This window comes from Anolis carolinensis, chromosome 4 (assembly GCF_035594765.1).
Source record: "Anolis carolinensis isolate JA03-04 chromosome 4, rAnoCar3.1.pri, whole genome shotgun sequence".
Lineage (NCBI taxonomy): Eukaryota > Metazoa > Chordata > Lepidosauria > Squamata > Dactyloidae > Anolis > Anolis carolinensis.
In genome coordinates, this window is record NC_085844.1 from 120,114,275 (window position 1) to 120,133,623 (window position 19,349).

General features: G+C 36.6%; 1 protein-coding gene across 1 annotated transcript in view; it reads right to left on the reverse strand.

Annotated features, from left to right (window-relative positions):
* Positions 1-4,470: 4,470 nt before the first annotated feature.
* The window catches only part of cdyl (chromodomain Y like), a 170,980-nt gene continuing 156,101 nt past the window's right edge, over positions 4,471-19,349 (reverse strand). The window contains exons 5-7 of the mRNA XM_062977697.1: positions 18,672-18,882; positions 9,441-9,584; positions 4,471-6,524 (exon numbers count right to left, since the gene is read on the reverse strand). Coding sequence (XP_062833767.1) covers positions 6,366-6,524; positions 9,441-9,584; positions 18,672-18,882 — 514 coding nt within the window. The 3' untranslated portion in view covers positions 4,471-6,365. The remainder of the gene's footprint in view (positions 6,525-9,440; positions 9,585-18,671; positions 18,883-19,349) is intronic.

Consider the following 19,349-nt stretch of genomic DNA (forward strand, 5'->3'; position numbering starts at 1 on the left):
TAGCATAGTGTCTAATTGAAGGATGTAACAGTACTGCCTTATTCAGTTTTGGTCAGACCTCAACTAGAATACTGTGCCCAGTTCTGGGCATCCCAATTCAAGAAAGGTATTGACAAGCTGGGACATATCCAGGTCAAAATGGTGAAAGGTCTGGAAGTTAAGACCTATGTTTAGCTTGGAGAAGGGAGGGTTAAGAGGTGACACTAGAGCTATGTTTTTTGTTTAAATATTTGAAATTATGTCAATATGTGAAAGGAAGAAGGAACACACCTGCTCTTTGTCTTCTATCTCAGCCACTTCCAGACTGTGGGCTGTTTAAATAAGGAAATCTTTGACTACTTATAAAAAGAGCAGAAATTGGACCAACCAAGCTACCTTGAAAATAATGTCCCTAGTCTTGGAGTAGCTTTCTCTCCCATGTCCTCACCAGAAGTGTCATAAAATGTTAAAATCCCTTCTGGTTAACATTCATATACCTACTATTATATTCTGGAATGAACTAAAAACAAAAACAAAAAACCCAAAACAGCTACTCAAATACAGCAGCTCCGTGTTCTCCACAGGATGTATTTCTCCTCTGGTCAAAATATTTACTAATTCAGTTGACTGAACAATTAAGTCAACTGCTAACAATGTAAATTCTGTCCTATGGTTTTTTTTGTAGTAAAAAATTACAAATGTTTTTGCTGCCGGTTCGTAATGGATGCAACTGATAACAAGAGATGTGTTCCTTAAAATGACGTGACTGCATTATTAAGTAAACGTTTCTAATTGGTTTAATATTATGTGAAAATAAAATTATAGGAAACTTTTTTTGAAACAACTCAGGCTCAATGCCATTTAAATATAGTGCTTGATAGCACCTGAATTATTTCAACCATTGCCTCAAAAGTTCAAGGGCAGGATGCTAAGCAGTCTCATGCACGGTAAACTGCAGGATATCGGGTGTAAATAACACATGCAAAAGGAGAGAAATGTACTTACGGCAAAGGTATTCCAGTAGAGTTCCATTTTATTATTGAATGTAAATTGGAAAAAAATGTTACCACATGGAATGCTTTCTGATCAGGGTTCTTTTTCTCCATTTAGGACTTTGGCCAATGGGTACACTAATACAGTGCTAGTGGAAACAGTGATCCTTAGATCAGTGTTGGTCCATAAGATGTCTCTGGGATTGCTTCCAGGAAAGACAGAAACAATCGTAGTCAATGGCTACAAATATGGTGCCATTCCCCAACACCCTGAACAATAATTAATTCCCAACATCCCACCCCCTACCCACAAAGCCCAGATTGCTTGAGAAATGGATCTAGCTCCATCAAATTTTTAAATTCATCTATTGATACTTAGAGATACCAATCTATTCCAACAATAGAAATTAAAAATACTTTTGTGGTATGAACCAAAACCATTACCAGTCCAGTCAGTGAAATAGTTAATAAGCAGGAGTGGGGTGAAAATAAACTAAAGCATTTTGAACACCTTTTTGCTCAAATCTATACATGCTCATACTCAACAAGGATATACTCGGGGCTGTGGCGCAGATGGGAGAGCAAGCCAGTGCAATTAACTGCAATGAATCACTGACCAGGAGGTCATAAGTTTGAGGCCCGCTCGGAGCTATGTTGTTTGTCTTTGTCCTATGTTAAAAGGCATTGAATGTTTGCCTATATGTGTAATGTGATCCGCCCTGAGTCCCCTTCGGGGTGAGAAGGGCAGAATATAAATGCTGTAAATAAATAAATAAATAAATAAATATACAGTACAACCCCCATATCCACAGAAATGTGTTCCATGGACTTCACATGAATATGAAAAAGTGGATAAAAGTAAATCCTATTAAATGAACGATTTCTTGCCCAAAAATACCATAGAGTTGCATTCTAGATGCTTGAAAATGGCTAGAGGAGATATTTTGTCAGATGTGGATAAATCAAACTGTAGATGCTGGTCTCATGGATATGGGAACCATATTGTATAGCAGTGGTTCTCAACCTGTGGATCCCTAGGTGTTTTGGCCTACAGCTTCCAGAAATCCCAGCCAGTTTACCAGCTGTTAGGATTTCTGGGAGTTGAAGACCAAAACATCTGGGGACCCACAGGTTGAGAATCACTGTTGTATAGGCTGCTACATAAGACTCTCCAGTATCTCATCTGCCAAGAAAAGAGGGTCGCTTCAAATCACAGAATAAGCTTTGAAGATAATCTGATCTTAAAAAACCAAAAGAGGGGGTTTCCAAAGTTAAGTAGGATTCTGACCATTTGTATAAATGGATGGTGGAATAACCTGCTGGAAGCATATTACACCCATATTAAAGTCACTCCACTGGTTGCTAATCAGTTTCCAGGCAAATTCCAAAGTATGGGATTTGACCTTTAAAGCCCTACATGGTTTGAGTCCAGATTACCTACAGGATCAACTTTTCCTGTACAATCTACCTCGTAGGACACTGGAGTGTCTACTCCAGCCTGCTAGAACCCAAATGGCAACCGTTACCCAGAGGACCTTTTCATCAGCTGCCCCAAGACTGGAATGACCTGCTGGAAGAGCTCTGGCAGTTAAATCAGTTGTCAGAATTCAAGACACAAGTGAAGACCTATCTCTTCCAGCAGGCCTACCCAATCCATTTTTAACTATTAATTTTAAATTCACATTCTATGTCTATTGTATTTTAATCTTTCTTCTATGTATAGGCAGTTCCCAACTTACAAATATACGACTTACAAACAACTCATAGTTAAGAATGGGGGTGAGACAACCAGAATTGAGAGAAATTTACCCCTTAGAAGGGAAATTCCCTCCTGAGAGTTATCATGGGGAAAAGGCATCCCCCAATGGAAGCTTTATCATCAATTCTCGTTTCCACAACCAGCCAAATTTTTCAAAATTATTTGAATTTCCTATGCTATCTAAAGTGCACTCTTTCAAGAACAATCCTACAGAACCTATCTTGTTTGTAACTTGCAGACAGCCTGTATTTTAATGTGTATTTTATAGAAATATGTTTTAATATATGCATTTGATTGAATGTATTTTATTATGATACATCAGAACTGTGTTGTAACCCAAGAGGCGGGAAACAGAGAATAATAATAATAATAATAATAATACCACTGAACTTGCTGATTGAAAGGTCAGTGGTTCAAATCCAGTGAGTGGGTTGAGCTCCCATGGTTAGCTCCAGCTTCTGCCAACCTAGAAGTTCGAAAACATGCAAATGTGAGTAGATCAATAGGTAACGCTCTGGCGGGAAGGTAATGGAACTCCTTGCAGTCATGCTGGCCACATGACCTTGGAGGCGTCTACGGACAATGGCGGCTCTTCGGCTTAGAAATGGAGATGAGCATCAGCCCCGAGAGTTGGGCTTGACTAGACTTAATGTCAGGGGAAAACTTTACCTTTATATATATACAGTAGAGTCTCACTTATCCAAGCTAAACGGGCCGGCAGAACCTTGGATAAGCGAATATCTTGGATAATAAGGAGGGATTAAGGAAAAGCCTATTAAACATCAAATTAGGTTATGATTTTACAAATTAAGCACCAAAACATCATGTTATACAACAAATTTGACAGAAAAAAGTAGTTCAATACACAGTAATGTTATGTTGTAATTACTATATTTATGAATTTAGAACCAAAATATCATGATATATTGAAAATATTGTCTACAAAAATGCATTGGATAATCCAGAAACTTGGATAAGCGAGTTTTGGATAAGTGAGATTCTACTGTATTATAATATTTTATATAATAAAAGGGAGGTTTTCATACTTTAAACATATTATTATAATACTAGGTCATGTTATGTAAATCCCCGTCACATTTAAATACAACTTTATTCTTCAAATGATTAAGTGAGCTGGCCTTCTAATTTCCTTAAACATGGAGAACAAAAACATGACCGAAACTCTGAACAAAGAAAATATAATTGCTGTTGTAACTGTGTGAAAACATTAATCATCTGGAAGCAGAATAGACCCATGTGCCTTTTTTGCCTCAGGTCCAAGAGATAATACAAATACACTCTCCAGCAGAGACTGAACTTTCCATTTGACACCAAATGAAAGAGCTAATCCTGTTATATCTACAGGGAAGGAACTAACAAATAGAACAGAGTAAAGGGTTAATCTGTTGACCTTTCATACAGCCTCCCTCATTTGCTGTATCTGCAAATCAGAAAATTAAGAAGTACAGTCTGTCAAGAAAATAAGCAGTTTACATTAGAATTATTAAAAAATCACATATGACCATGTATATTATGGACACCGACTCCAAGGAAAAATGGTAAGGTTATAGCAAAGGGTATTCCTGTTTTATATTCATGTTCTATGCCCTCTTCCCCTTTTTTGTTTTTCCTGCATTTATTTACACACACACACATACTTTAAAGCTAAAGTATGTGAGCTATTTTACAGGAACAGGGGATAAATAAGGGGAGGAGAAAGATGAGCACACATCACAGCACTTTTAAGAGGTGTTAAGAAATATTAGTTTTATTTTAACCAGTTCACAGCTGAATATTTATTCTATAAAAACTTTACAGATTGTACAGTTTATATATAGTTCAAACTACTAGAACAACAAAAAGTAGGTCCCACAGATGCAAAAATACTGTACCAATCCAAGGTAAAAGCAGATTTACACACTGTACATCCCTCCGTTTAGGATGAGGTGGTCAAGCTCGAAGTATAAAGTTCCAAACTGTACAAAAATAAGGTCTGATTTCCCCCTCCCCAACAATTCTTCATACATTCAGTAAGATTGCAAGCACAGATCCCCAAGTTACTGAAAGGTATCTGGAGTCAGGAATCTTCATACACTCCCGAAAGGAATGCAAAGTAAGTCTGTTTACACAGGGCACCCTTGTACACCATCCTGGATGTGACACTCCCTGATCCAGAAATGGCTACCTGTACATGGGAGGACAGGCTCTCATGGACAAACTGCTTGTCTGGATACAGTTTTATGCACACAAAAGGGCACTGTGTTTGTGTGTCTGTTTGGGAAGGAAGCGGGGATGTGGGGGAGAGGAAAAATGCTTCTGGCACTTGGTGTTTGCGTGTGTGGTAGGTACTCCTGCATCAAGCACGACCGGTCAAGCATCTGGGGCGGTATTTCTACTTCCACGCACCCATTCTCCAACTGGCAACCAGCAAACGGCACTAATTGTGTATTTTACGCTTGAGACCTCCATCCATTGCAGAATGCAATTTTGCCTGCTGCTGCATGGAAAGATCTCTGGACCAGGGCCATATAATTAACATTAAAAAGCACTGACAAAAAGATATTAAACATCTACTATAAGGTAGTTTTCTTTTTTAAAAAAGAAAGAATATTTAATAGTGTGCCAAAAGGATTTTAACTTATTAAATAAAATATATTCTAAGTGAGGCTAAAAAAAATTGAACGTAATACACATTTTTGGTGTAATCCATTAATTAAATCAGCAAACAGAAGAACGAAAAAACAAAAACAACCTTATATAGTATAGTTTTCTCACCCAGCAACAGAAGCAATTATTTCATTAAAATAATCTGAAAAAAACTAATTTTTGTATAAAACCTACTAAGACTAAGCTATAATTTAAGATACCCATAGAATATATGGTATTTCAGTGATTCACTAATACTGCAAAATGAAGCTTTTCTTCTTCTTCTTTTCAACTTCATGCTTTCTGGGTAAGAAATGGGCATGCTCCCCAAAACAATAAGGACTGAGTGTTTTTTTAATAGCATAAATCCTGAGCACACTCATTTTTGGGGTTGGGGACGGGGGGAGAGAATATACACACCATTTTTGCAGGGTTTCGTTTTTAAAAAATAATTGATTTTTAGAATGCATCAGTCCTTGAGGTATTTCTAACCTTCCTCAGAATACAAGGCAATGCCTCTTCTTAACTGACTTCTTTTGGGCAGTGAAAGCAAGGGCTGGCCAATACCCGTTTTAATTCTGTACTCTAGTGAAAAAATATCTCATTGCTTCAGGACCTTCCTGCCACATACAAAATAATGCAATGCCTCATTTTATTCATCATTTTCTTCAGATACAGTACTAGCCAATGATAACAAAGTAGAAGACAAAAGTTTGGTAGTGCACTCCATTATATATATTTTTTAGTTTGTGTATATAAAGAAATATATATATTTATATCTATATATGGAGAAAGGAAATTTGTTCAATGCGTAACATACAGTACTTCTTTTAAAAAACCCTTGACAATAAAACCATGTTTTTCCAACTTTTAGTCCCACGCTTTGTGAGCGTTGGGCAGATTTCATTTTTGATATCTAAATCGATTTAGGGCATCCACAAAACCCAGACGTCCAAGTAGATACAATTCCAGTGTCAATGCACATTGCTTCAAAATTCGTCAATCTTCCTCTGCAAGTATTTTAACATGGAGTCCATTCCTTGGGCAGAACCCCAAATCTTCTTTAAAACTTCACACTCCCTATCATTTGCTTGTTCCAAGTCCACCTTCATAATACCACGAACTAAACCTTTGGATTCTTCAAGTACCTAGATAAAATTAAAGAGAAAACACATGACCTGGATATAGACACAACCAGACATATGTCATAATTACTGCAAATAGCACACGTATCACTGCCAACAATGGAAGCAAACCAGGGTCACAGTTGGTAGGCAGGTTTCGTTCTTTGGTCAATATGTCTCATATCAAAAATACCTTCACAAATGGGGAATATCTCAATAGGCCTTATGTTGCAGTGTTACCATTTTATGAATGACTGAGCCTAGGGGCTGTTTGTGCCTTGGGAGAGGCATTTAGCAGCAATAATTTGAAACTCTATGCTCCACTCTTTCAAGTGGTAAGGGTTTCATTCAAGGGCAGTTGGTAATGGCAGAGGTATAGAGATTTCCAATCGGGTCCATCTTTTGGAAACATCCTGTACTTCAGGACAGTACTTCAGGGGTGGGCAAAATACAGGTCCTCAGATGCACACAGTGATCACATCCCCTTCTGCAGCCACTGCCTGGATCTCTACTGCCCCCAATTTGATAGTAATTTAATTGTAGTTTACTAGTAGCGAACACTACATAGATGTATAGTTTTTGGTAGTTTTACATATCAATTGTGTATTCTATTTCATCTTTTTCTTGAATAAAAAATTACTTGGATCAAGATTGTAGGCAGCAGCAGAATCACGGCTTGTTTACACTGGATATGCCATTAACCGTACACTTTGTGCCTTAATAGAGACTCCTCACAGAGCCAGTGTATGGACTCTGTGAAAGAGACTAGAGCCAATGGGCCGGAGCCTTGCCGCCTCTCCTTTAGGGGCCAAAAAATACAAGAGTATTCACACAACCCTTAAGAAAGAAACAAAGAGAAAAGGCTAAGTATCGCCAGCAAGGTTCCTCCTTTACTTCAACAATTCATTGTCTTTTTCTTTTTCACTATTTAACTTCCCAGTGCAGATACAGGCACCAGAAGATCAGAGAAAATCCAGATTTAGAAATAGATTGCTGGGTAAAAATGCACAATAAATGAACACAAGCAAGTGAAACTGCAAATGAAAGGGCAAAGCCTTTAAACTGAGATCAAAGTTGCAATTAGCATTTCTTTTTTGAAAGCAGAAAGCATACACAACTCTGCAGATATGCTAAAATTAGGATGCCAACACTTAGCGCCTTCCTTTTAAAAATAAATAAATCAAACAATGAGATTATAAAAGGATTACTACTGAATTACAAATCTTTCTGGAAATAATGTTTCCCATTGTAAGAATACATTACAAATAAACTCTGAAACTGTTTTGACTACAGCTTACAAACCATACCACACAAACCTTTTAAAATATTTTACCTCCCATCTAGCAATTCTAGCTAAGTTTAATTACTTTGGGCTAATGGAAAAACTTTTGGAATACAACACATCATTAACTTGATGCTTTAAAAAGTTTTTTTTAATTAAATATGCATTAAAATAAGTACAAATATATAGCCACTGATTTTAGGGCAGTGGATTTTTTTTCTGGTACAGTTTCTAATTAAAACTTTTCCAAAAAACCTAAATCCCACTTTCCTCTCTTAAAGCAGATATCTACACAAAACAATACAGTAATACCTGCATAAAGGCCCTATGACCATGACCATTTTCTTTAACTATAAATGACTAGCTTTTAAGTCTTTCCCCTGAAATGACACATAGATCACAAAATATTAGGCGGAAAGATTTTATGATGCTACAACCAATGGTTACTTTACAATGTACATTTATGATTTCAGTCTATAAATATGGAACTCAACTTTTACACTACTAGGAAGATTACATGCAGCTATACTTTTTATTACTTAAATGTGGACTTATGCCGAATGAAAGTCTTATAATATATTAGAAACTTTTTATGTGAAGAGTGTCTTCTGGTATTCTTAGCTAAGAAAACCCAAAGAAAAAATATCATAGCTTTGAAAGCTTTGCTCAAGTTATCAATAATATCCCAACAAAATAATCATCATCATCATCAACAGAGAACACCAAAACTTTAAAATCATCCAAAAAGATTTTCATATTTTGGATGAAAACCTGAAGTTTTAAGAGGTTTGGGCAATACCACTTTAGACAATAAAGTTAAAAGCATTAATGAAATTAAAGGGTTTTTTAAAATGGAGTTTAGGAGGGAAGCATAAAAAAGGGAGTTAGATTCACATGCAACTCATGGGCAACACTTTTTCACTCACGGATATATAACAAATTATTTTTTCTGAGGCGTTCTGTGCATACTGATGCTTTCACCTACAGAAGTTCATTTTGCTTTTAAACTCTGGAAGTCCTCTTTCTATTTTTATACCAAAAAGTTCCTCAAACACATTTAAAAGCTGATAATGAGATGTATTTCAAACATGGATCATCTCTATTTTTGTTGTTGTTTGACTTCCAAGTTGTTCTTGACTTATGACAGGTTTTCCTTGAAAGATTTATTCAGAAGAGGTTTGCCACTGCCTTCCTCCGAGACTGTGTCTAACATGCCTCTGGTCATCCAGTGGGTTTCATGGGAGATCGGGGATTCAAACCCTGGTCTCCAGAGTTGTAGTCCAGCATTAAAAGCACTAAAGAATGCTAGCTGTCTCCTTGTTGGATACTGGAATTATATTAATAGGGCATGTTCATACAGTTAGGCAAATGAAAAGCATTAACACACCATGTAAACTTCAAAGAAAAATGAAGAAGGAAGAGAATAGATAACTGTGAGTAATTTTTGCACTTGTGGTGATTGTGACAAGTGCTGGAATTATTATAAAAACTGACTGCCTGTGTGCATACATAGTCTAATGGACCCCATGATTTCCCCATGCATGATTCCCTCAACATCATTTGTGTACTGAAAAAAATCCAATGTGAAGTAATCCTTAGTGATTACAAAGACTTCTTGCTTGTTCTACCTTGGGTGAAATACGATAAAAGCAACTTACAACTGAATTACATGCGACAAGTTCCTTAATTCGAACCATAACTTCTTGTGTGAATGTTCCTGGCCAGAACACTTGAGATACCAGGCCTTTTGCACAGGCTTCTTGGGCAGTAAGCTTCCTTCCACTGAACAACATTTCATTTGCCTGAAAAGGAGAAAAAAATTGCAATTTAATAGAATGTTTTTAAAAAAAACAAACACAATGGTAGTATCTTTAAAAACCTAGCTGGAACAATTAAGTGATATATCTACTATTTCTTTGTCTGTTTTCCTCTTTTTTCCTGTACAGTTGTAGACTTGGAACAGCATTTTAAGGAACAATAGATGAAATAGACATATTTTTAGACATTCCCCATGGCCTTCCACACAGTGCCCCTCGGGGCTGGGTGGGATATCAGTTGTGTTAGGATGTGGCAGTAGGGGGCAAAGGAAAGGACATCCTGACACAGTTGGTTATATTAGAGCCACTGTCCTCCCACCCTCCAAAAAATGAAGAAGGATCTAGACATGTGGCCCTCCAGATGTTTTGGACTTCAGCTTCCAGGATTCTTGATCATTGGACCAACTATCAGAGTGCCATATATACTCATGAATAAGTTGGCCTCGTCTATCATCGAGGACCAATATGAGGTCTGAAATTATGGATTTTGATATAATCCATGGATAAGTTAAAGTTCTTTTAGGTTCTTCTAGGATGGACTAATTTCTTGTAATTCTACTCAGAGAAGGATTTTTGGTAAGTGTTGAGGCATTAGTCGCAGTGACCATGGATATGTCAACCCATGTTTTTAGGATGATTTTTTTTACTAAAATTTCTAGACTTATACATGAGTATACAGGGTAACCAAAACAAAACATCTGAAGAGAGCAAAGAAGGCACCCATGGACAACAGCTTCCTCGGCATGGAAAATGGAACAACAGCATCTACACCCCCCCCCCCCCCCCCCCAGCCTCCAAATACCAGAAATGAAAAAGTGGGAAGCCTTGCTTCTGTTTATGTACTATCTATTTTTGTTAATTGTGAAACAGCATTAAATGTTTGCCATATATGTATTCTGTAATCCGTTCTGAGTCCCCCCAGGGAGACAGAGGGGAATATAAATAAAGTATTTTAGAAAGCTGACAAATAGCTCCCTCTATTCTTCTGTCCAGCCAGAATATAGAATAGGATCACCAAGATTGGTGGGTAATACATGAATAGACAATCCATGGATTCAGCAGCTATTTGCCCCAGATACAACAGTTGTATCTGCCCTGAAATTCAATGATAGACCGCCCACCCCAACATTTCCACTTTGAAAATGGATCTACACTATGAGAAGGCCTTTAGGAGTCTGAACCTACAACAAACAAGACATAGAGTGCATACACTTTAAAGAAAAAGGGCATTTTCACCACTCCAGAACTGCATTTTTAAATAGTAAATGGAATAATAACTCAGAGGCTGCTTCAGAGGTGCATAAAAATGAACAGGGTATATGCAATTTATTGGGTACCCAAGTATGGCCAAAATATGGTATTAACTGCAGGCCGTGTACAGAAGAAACACAGACTGCAAATATTCTGCCCAGAAATTAGGTAAGTTACATAATATCAAACTAATTGCCAATACACATATTGCCAAATCTTCCATAAGGATGGGATAATGAAGGAAATGAGAGAGAATAAAGAAAAAGAACTGTTATTATTATTATAAGGAAAATGATCTTAGTATTTTCTTCTTTGCTCCCTATGATTAAAAAGCGCAAAACAAACAAATATGCCCTTATACTCTTCACCAATTCAAATTGTTTTTTTGTGGAATGAGCAACCAATTAACATTTGCAACAAGATATAAGTATGAAGAGAGATGACATGGTTTGATACTAAGCTTTGCAAAAGAGGTGCATATCAAATGATGCCGCCAGAGATCGTTTCTCACAAAAAAGGAAACAACTTAAAGATAAATAAATCCCAGCTTTTAAAATACATCTTCTTGTGAGCAGATCACATACATGGAAGACCCTGTAAATGAGATGAGGATTGAATTTTAATTGGCTTGAATTTTACCTAGCTATTCCATTTGTTTAATTATAAAAGTTCTGTTTATTTTAGCTTGTAAGTCAGTGAGGGAATTTCTCACTTCAGTAGAAAGTAGCTAAAACTCTTAGGGCCAAACTGGGATAAACAAAAATTGCAAAATAAATAATATTCACTTTTTGACAACAGAGATTTACGCTTGATCATCACAGACAGATCATTCAACTTAACATGATTTTTTTGGGACTGGAGACACATGATTATTATAGTTTACCACACTTTCTTAAAGAAAAATGCAAAAATATGAGGTAGTCTGCTGCATACATCCATTCTTGTAGTCCTTGTTTAATCTGAAAGATGACTAGCTTGCCGAAGCGAAACTGAGAAATTATTTCCACTTGGAATCATTTTAGTAACGACTCTGATTTAAATGATCCAACGCTACCATGTTTCCTCAGCACATTCCATGCAGTCTGCTGCTCATTAAGATGCAGCCAAGCACTGAGCTGCATGTGTTCAAGTACCAAATTTCCCTGTAAAGCACATCAAAGCTCATAATTACTGCATACAAATGAAAAGGGTGTTGTCTCTGCTTCCACTAAAAGCTTCAAAGGCCATTGAAGTTAACCTGTACTATGAAGGTATAATCAAGAATACTGGTGCGGGTGAAAAGAATTAACATTCTCCATTTGCTCATGGACCTGAAAATGTAATTCCACCACTTCAAACCTGTCACACGTCAAGCACCAAGCAGCTCCAACCCAGTATTTTTTAGACTATTTATGACATCAAATTAATGAAGGCAATGGCAGCCAGGGGCTATGTGAAAGCCAAACAGCCAGGACCACTGCAAACTAAGGCCAAATGGCTCACAGCCGGTGAGGGCACAGAAAAGCAGTGCACAAATGTAAGAGAAGCTCAACACCCCTCATAGACTGCCAAGTAAAAAATAGTCATTCTTTCAACATTAGAACTCAACGTCTGGAAACATAGGAAGTTCTTGGCTAAATATAAATCTGCAGCTTGGGACATTATCCAATAGCCTTCCACATTTAAAGTTTCACTTTTGGGGGTCTGATCCACAGCCCAACAAAATAAAATATTGTTTCTTGATGTCTTGGTTTTACCCCTGTTCCTAGGGTTATTTGGGGGCACTGATTCAGAAAATTGCACTGCTTCAACTCTATTTTTTTTAGATATGTTATCATGGTGACTGGTTGATGGCATATGTTCTGTATCTCTAAACCTAGAGCTAGTAGAGGAAAGTTAGTGCCATTTTTAGAATCAGCAGGTCATTCTTCCCTTTCTCTGGACTTCAGGAGCCTGCTACTGCATGCTTTACAAAATCCTGAAAGATATACAGAAGGTGGGGGTAGGATGCTTTGTAATAACAGCCAGACATGCCTAAGAAACCTCTGGTGAATGGGATTTACCAAATAAAGATCATATCAGAGCTTGCTTTTAGAGTCAAAATATTTTTTCAAAAAAAATTAAGTGAATTAGACTTTCAGGTTAATAAACAGTGGATTGTACCTTGTCCCCCACTTCTAAATTTCTTTTGGACCCAACATATTTTTTCCAACTAGGATTTGCTATTCCAGTATTTATAACAGGAGGAGACTTTTTTTTGACTAAGGTAACACAAATTCAAAATGCTAAAACTACAGATGTATTTTGATTGGAAGGCGCATTTCTCTCATAAAATAATGATTGAAATAGATATCAACTGTCATGAAACTGTCAAATACTATTTTTTTGGCAAACATGGGCAATAAATGTGTTGCTGAAGGCTTTCATGGCTGGAATATACTGGGTTGTTGTGTGTTTTTCAGGCTTTATGGTCATGTTCCAGAAGCATCCTCTACTGACGTTTCACTCACATCTATGGCAGAGGTTGTGAGGTTTTTTTTGGAAACTAGGCAAGAGGGGTTTATATATCTGTGGAAGGTTCAGGGTGGGAGAAAGAACTCTTGTCTTCTTGAGGCAAGTGTGAATGGTGCAACTGGCCAGCTTGATTAGCATTGAATGGCCTTGCCTGCTTCAAGCCTGGCTTCTTCCTGCCTGGGGGAATCCTTTGTTCGGAGGTGTTAGCTGGTCCTGACTGATTCATGTCTGGATTTCCTCTATTTTCAAGTGTTGTTCTTTATTTATTGTTCTGATTTTAGAGTTTTTTTAATACTGGGCAATAAATTCAAATTAATGAGGAAACTAAACACGAAAAGAGCTAGTGTACAAACAAAACAGTACTAACAAAAACTAAGCTGTCCACTTTTAGGAATGCTAACTGATTAGACAGAAGTGCTAATTCAATGCCATCGGTTTCACTTTGTATAATTAAATATCTTTCTAAGACTATAAAACTTTCTATCAGAAGCACCCTGCAGAGTGATTACATATTCCTAAGCATTAGTTCAACAGAAATAGACTGGACAAACACATTAACTACAATATTGGTATTTAAGTTGAGTTAATTAAACTTTTGTACTCTTATCAGTTTACAATGCCATTTTACATGTACAATGACTCTCCTCATGACACACACAACCCACACCTCATATTTTGTGCAATTTAGTCTTTTCTAGGAAGCCAGCTTTGTGGATAAATACTACTGTGCTAGATGATGATATCTTTTTTTTGGGGGGGGGGGGGGGAGATACAGTGACTATATTTATTTTTATTACAAATTATTAACCCAGCAAATTTGACTTTTTTATCTCAGAAATATGGAAGATATAAATGCAGATCTTTCAATTGGCTTTTCACCATCCTACCTGCAATGGCTGGATACTTTTTCATTATTCCACAAATTACATTCAAGACTTGATTATGTTTTTTGCCACAGCCTTTGCATCTAGTCTTTCATTTCCAGAGATAGCAATAATGGAGGCCTACCATTTTATTTTTCACTTGGGAGGTATTGTTTGATTTCATGTGACTCCTGTACATCAGCTTGACACAGCAAGCTGAATTCTCCAACCTGAGACAAAGTTTAACTGCAGAGCCCATGACTTAACACATCTAGCCAAAATTTTGACTTTACCGCTCCTCACTTACTAGTTTTTGGACCATCAAATACTAGTGGAATGTTGTAGTTAGCCCTCATAAATATTAGAGTTTGGAAGGCTATGTTGAAAAAAGAATTTTTTAATGTTTAAACAGTAGAAAATCGGAGAGGTGATCACATGAATTAACATAAACTCCTTGTATATAATGTTATTTTTGAAAAAAACATGGGATTTTATAAGGAATTCTACAGAGGTTGTCACTATTGAACCTTAGAGGCACATTTTGTTCCTGACTTCTTCAAAATGCTTTTTTTTTGCTATTTAAAAATTGATTTTATTGCCAGATATTAAACATATATGTATGCCTTTAAACTGCCTGTTGACTTAATCCCAAAATATAATTTTTGTGTAGGGATTATGGAAATTCAATACATCTTGAGGAGGGAATTTCATCTTATAATACAGACAGATCAATTATGTTTTGTCACCAACCTGCATATCTTTTCTCTCAATATATCCCCTCCAACATCAACATGCATCCATTCATCCTTCAAACACTCAGTTTGTTAAAACATTAATAAGGAGTGATGTGGTTGTTTCAGCCAAGAGGATAATAATTCACTACTAGTGTAAAAATAAGTGGTAGGCTACCAAAAACCAGCCAGTGAATTAGGAACAGAGAATTGTTAATCAGAATTTTTGAGCACCTCTTCCACTTTCTTCCCAATCAAGCAGCATAGTCTGCAAAGATCAATCAGTAGTAGGCCACTTGTTCTGCATGCAAGAGCTACAAATTTCAAGTTCATATGCGTTTCCAGTTTTAACAGATCAGGTATATAACAAGCTCACAGTTTTCTCAATCCATCGCAGTGGAATAGTTGCTTGTTTCACTCTCTTAACCTTTCATTAGGACTAATGAAATAAAAGATTTTTGAGCTCAAGTATCTTGTTATTTGTCCCTCTTTTACATTACACATATGAAATGTTTCTGGGAAAGTTTATGGAAGGAATCAAATTATCCCAAGGAACAGGCAAAACATGATAATTATAGCAGTAATTCAAAATATCTACTCTGATAGCCCAGCCTTGCTGTCCACTAGGAGAAAGTCCTATAAGTCCTGGATTTCTTCTATGCACATGGGCCAGAGAGCAAGAAAGAAAGAGAGGAAAGTGATTGTCAAGTTGAAATGGGGAGGTGAGAACAGCTTTCACCATCGGTCTCTCGCAAGGTCACTGGGCAGGGCAGGAGATAAAATAGATGTCCTATATTGCTTATGAGCTTTGTTTCTTGAATACTTATTTTTACACATTTATTTGTATGTATTTTTTATTATTTTTGATCCATGGATGGTTGAATTGACAAATCCAGAGCCCATGGATAGTTAGAGCTCACTGCACAATGAAATAAGAAGTTAAGAACCATCTAAGAAAAGAGACTCAACAGAATATTAACCAAACAAGCCAGAGGGCATAAAGCATGCCTCTGAGATATTCATGTGTCATACTTCTATGACTTAAGCAGGTCATGTTTTAAAAGTCTGGAGAGAATGAGCCCAGGGTCATGCCAAAAGTGCCTATTAAATTCAAAAACATATAAACATAAATATAGGCATCTTACAATGGAAAATAAAGTATTAGTATTCAGGAAGAAACTTACATTAGAATATAACGAGGCAGAAAAGACATTGACTTACCTGAAACCAATACATTATGAATGGGGGGAAAGAACAAATGATCTATTGGCATGTGGTTTATTTCAAGCACAAAAAGGAAATCTAAATTCATGAATATATAATACTCAAAGTGTATATTGCTGATCTAGGCTTTTGTGAATGAAACTAATTTGGATTCTTTCTAATCTGGGTTCAGTGTTGGACTGGAAATGGAAATAACTTTGGGGATCTTTGTAGAAGACTCATACCAGGGGCTGAAAAGATACAACCTGTTGACCCTGCTACAACTCTCAGCAGCCTATCACAACACATTCCTTGGATGTGGGGATGTTGTTTTGGGATGTTTTGCGTCTGTTTGGATAAACATTTCCAAGTGATAGGAGGGATAGATCTATTTTCATTGACTTTTGAGGCTTCACAACTAATTATCTGAGTTGCTCTTTAAATTCTCCATAAAGCAACTGAAATAAGTCATCTGAAGTTACGCCGTCAAGTCCCATCACTATGCTGGTGATACCAGGTTCCTTTTTTTCTTTTTAAAACAATGTCAAGAAGGCTCTGAATGTTCTGAGTTGTTGTAGTGGTGGACTGGATAAGATATTTAGATTAATTCCAGAGAAGATGGTGGTTCTGTTGATTAGGTAAACTATCTAAATTGGGACTGAGAGAATAGTCTGTTGTGAATGGGTTTGTACCTCTCTTAAATAAGAAGGAGCAGTGCAGGAAATTGGGAGATCAAGTTTAGACAAATATATACGGAAACTCCATAAATATTTATAATTATTCTGAGAAAGCTTAATTTTAAAGTTACCTATAGGCAGTACATCCTATCTGCTAGACTAAAAAAATGAACACAAAGCAATGTTTATGGGGCATGATGGTAACAAATACAGCCACTACTATATTTCATTTTTATTTTTAATTATAATATAAATGATGTGACAGAGAGCAGGCATAGCATTACATTAGTTGGTAGCATCCTCGCATTTTGGAATTTCAGTCTGTTTTGCAAAAATGACAGTAACCCACAGTTTCATCCTAATTTGCAAACTGACATTAAACCACAGTTGTTTTTTTGTTTGTAGTTTAAGCAAACTAGGACTGAAACACTAAAGCTACTTCAAAGAAGAGTCAAGGGCCAAATGTTCCAGGTTTAATAACTATGGCTTATTAAGTCAGGGATGTTGCAACTGAATTGAGCCTATGTTTCATATACACACATGCAGAGAGATATGTTAGATTCCTCTTTAAAATTATAGATTTGTTTTTAAGATTTATTTTGTTACTTGAGTGCATTCTTTTGCAAGAAATATTGAAATCAGTGAACAAAAATATTTTTAAAAGACTGCTGTATTCCGTTCCCATAAAGGCAACATAACAAAGAAAAGAAGACAGTAAGTGTTACTGGTGTTTCTCCTGACAGTACAGTTATCCATTTAACATATGTTAAAAGTATATTAATGTGTTCCAAAGAGATCATAATTTACCAACACTACTCAGTATAAGAGAAGGACAATTCAGCAAGCAAGAATGAAAATACAATATTTTAGTCAAAGCAACACACGGAAGGAAGGGATTATCATTTCAGGCTATGTTAGGTCTTATGTGGTGGTAGGAACAAGAGTACAATATTCTGTACTTACTAAGAAAAGGCACATGTTTTATGTATGGGGGGAAACAATGCTGAATTAGATTCTCTAAATTTTATACCATATTATAGAAATGAGTGCAATTGTGGTTTCGTATTGTATAGAGATGTATATCAAACCAAAGGCAGGAATATATACATGTGGCATGCAGAAGAAATACAGTCTACTAAGTGTTCACATCTTAAATACAATATTCTTTTGCATATATTATATATGTGTACTCTCTCCCTGCCTCTCCCCCTCCTCTCTCTCACACACAAAGAGTTTGTTATACATACAGAATTACCAAAAACAAAGTCCCATTTCCTTCTTATTTAGGATCAAGCCCAACGTTCTACATTAAACTCAACAGCTGTAATCCAAAGCACAGGCGCTTTAGTCCCAAAGGAATCACCGGTATTTATGCACACTGAACTGCATGCTGGATTGCAGCCATTGTTAGCAACAGACAATGAATGATCAGGAGCCAGAGATATTTGCACCCCAAAGAGCTTGGGGTTTCTGCCAAAATTCTGGAACAATCCAGCAGAAGGACTGAAATTTTATATATTGGGACAGTAGAAAAAAGGTTTCCCAGGGCTGGATCGGTTGAAATGCTGCAGCTTTTGAAGGTGGAATGCTCTTTTTATTATATACATGTTTATTTCAGACAGGGAACTTGAACACTAACAATCTGGAGGAATGTAATGAAATTGGCAAGCTACTTCCAGACATATACAGACATACAATGTAATAAGGGTATCATTGTTGGTATTCTATTTACAAAATATTCAAGGGGGCAAGTTATGTTTAGGTCACAACACATATTTATGATGAAAGAGGGAGCACTAAAAGAACCAACATTATGCATAACTAAGACATAGAACTCTTCCACAGATTACTTACAGATGCCAGGCCCATTATTCTTGGGAATGTGAGGGATGAACATCCATCAGGACTTTGCCCAAATGTTGTATATGGAGTCTGAAACCAAGCCTTCTCATTAGCCCAAATCACATCGCAGAGAGGTAATATTGATGCTCCAAGTCCAATGGCTGGACCATTTACTGCTACAATGATGGGCTTCTTAAACTGAATGAAAGTATTAACAAAGTTCCTGAAATAAAATAAATAGCCAATGACAACTCACATTTTAGAAGGAATATTCAAATCCATCTCAAAACCAGATCTGCTCTGATAGCAGTGTAACGAAATACTTGCCTAGGATTACCCAATACATTAGTATGCACAACCACATTTTCTTATTCAAAGAATAAAAGAAGGTTATACTGGATGACAATCACTTATATGACTCAGAATATCACTTATCTCCTGGGGGGAAATGGAGTAGGGTCAGGTGATCAAATGAAAGACTGGGATATACAACTGCTTTAGACTGTAAACGTGGTTCTAAAATAGAAAAGTATGTCTTTGTGGAGGCATCAACTATTTACAGTAGTTAGGTTCATGCCACATGACAATTTTTTTCCAAAACAGTATTTTATTCCCAATTGGTATGTTATTTTTTGTTGTGTATTATTAAATAATAGAATCGCGGACGGGTGTGTGCGTCTTCATCCACAC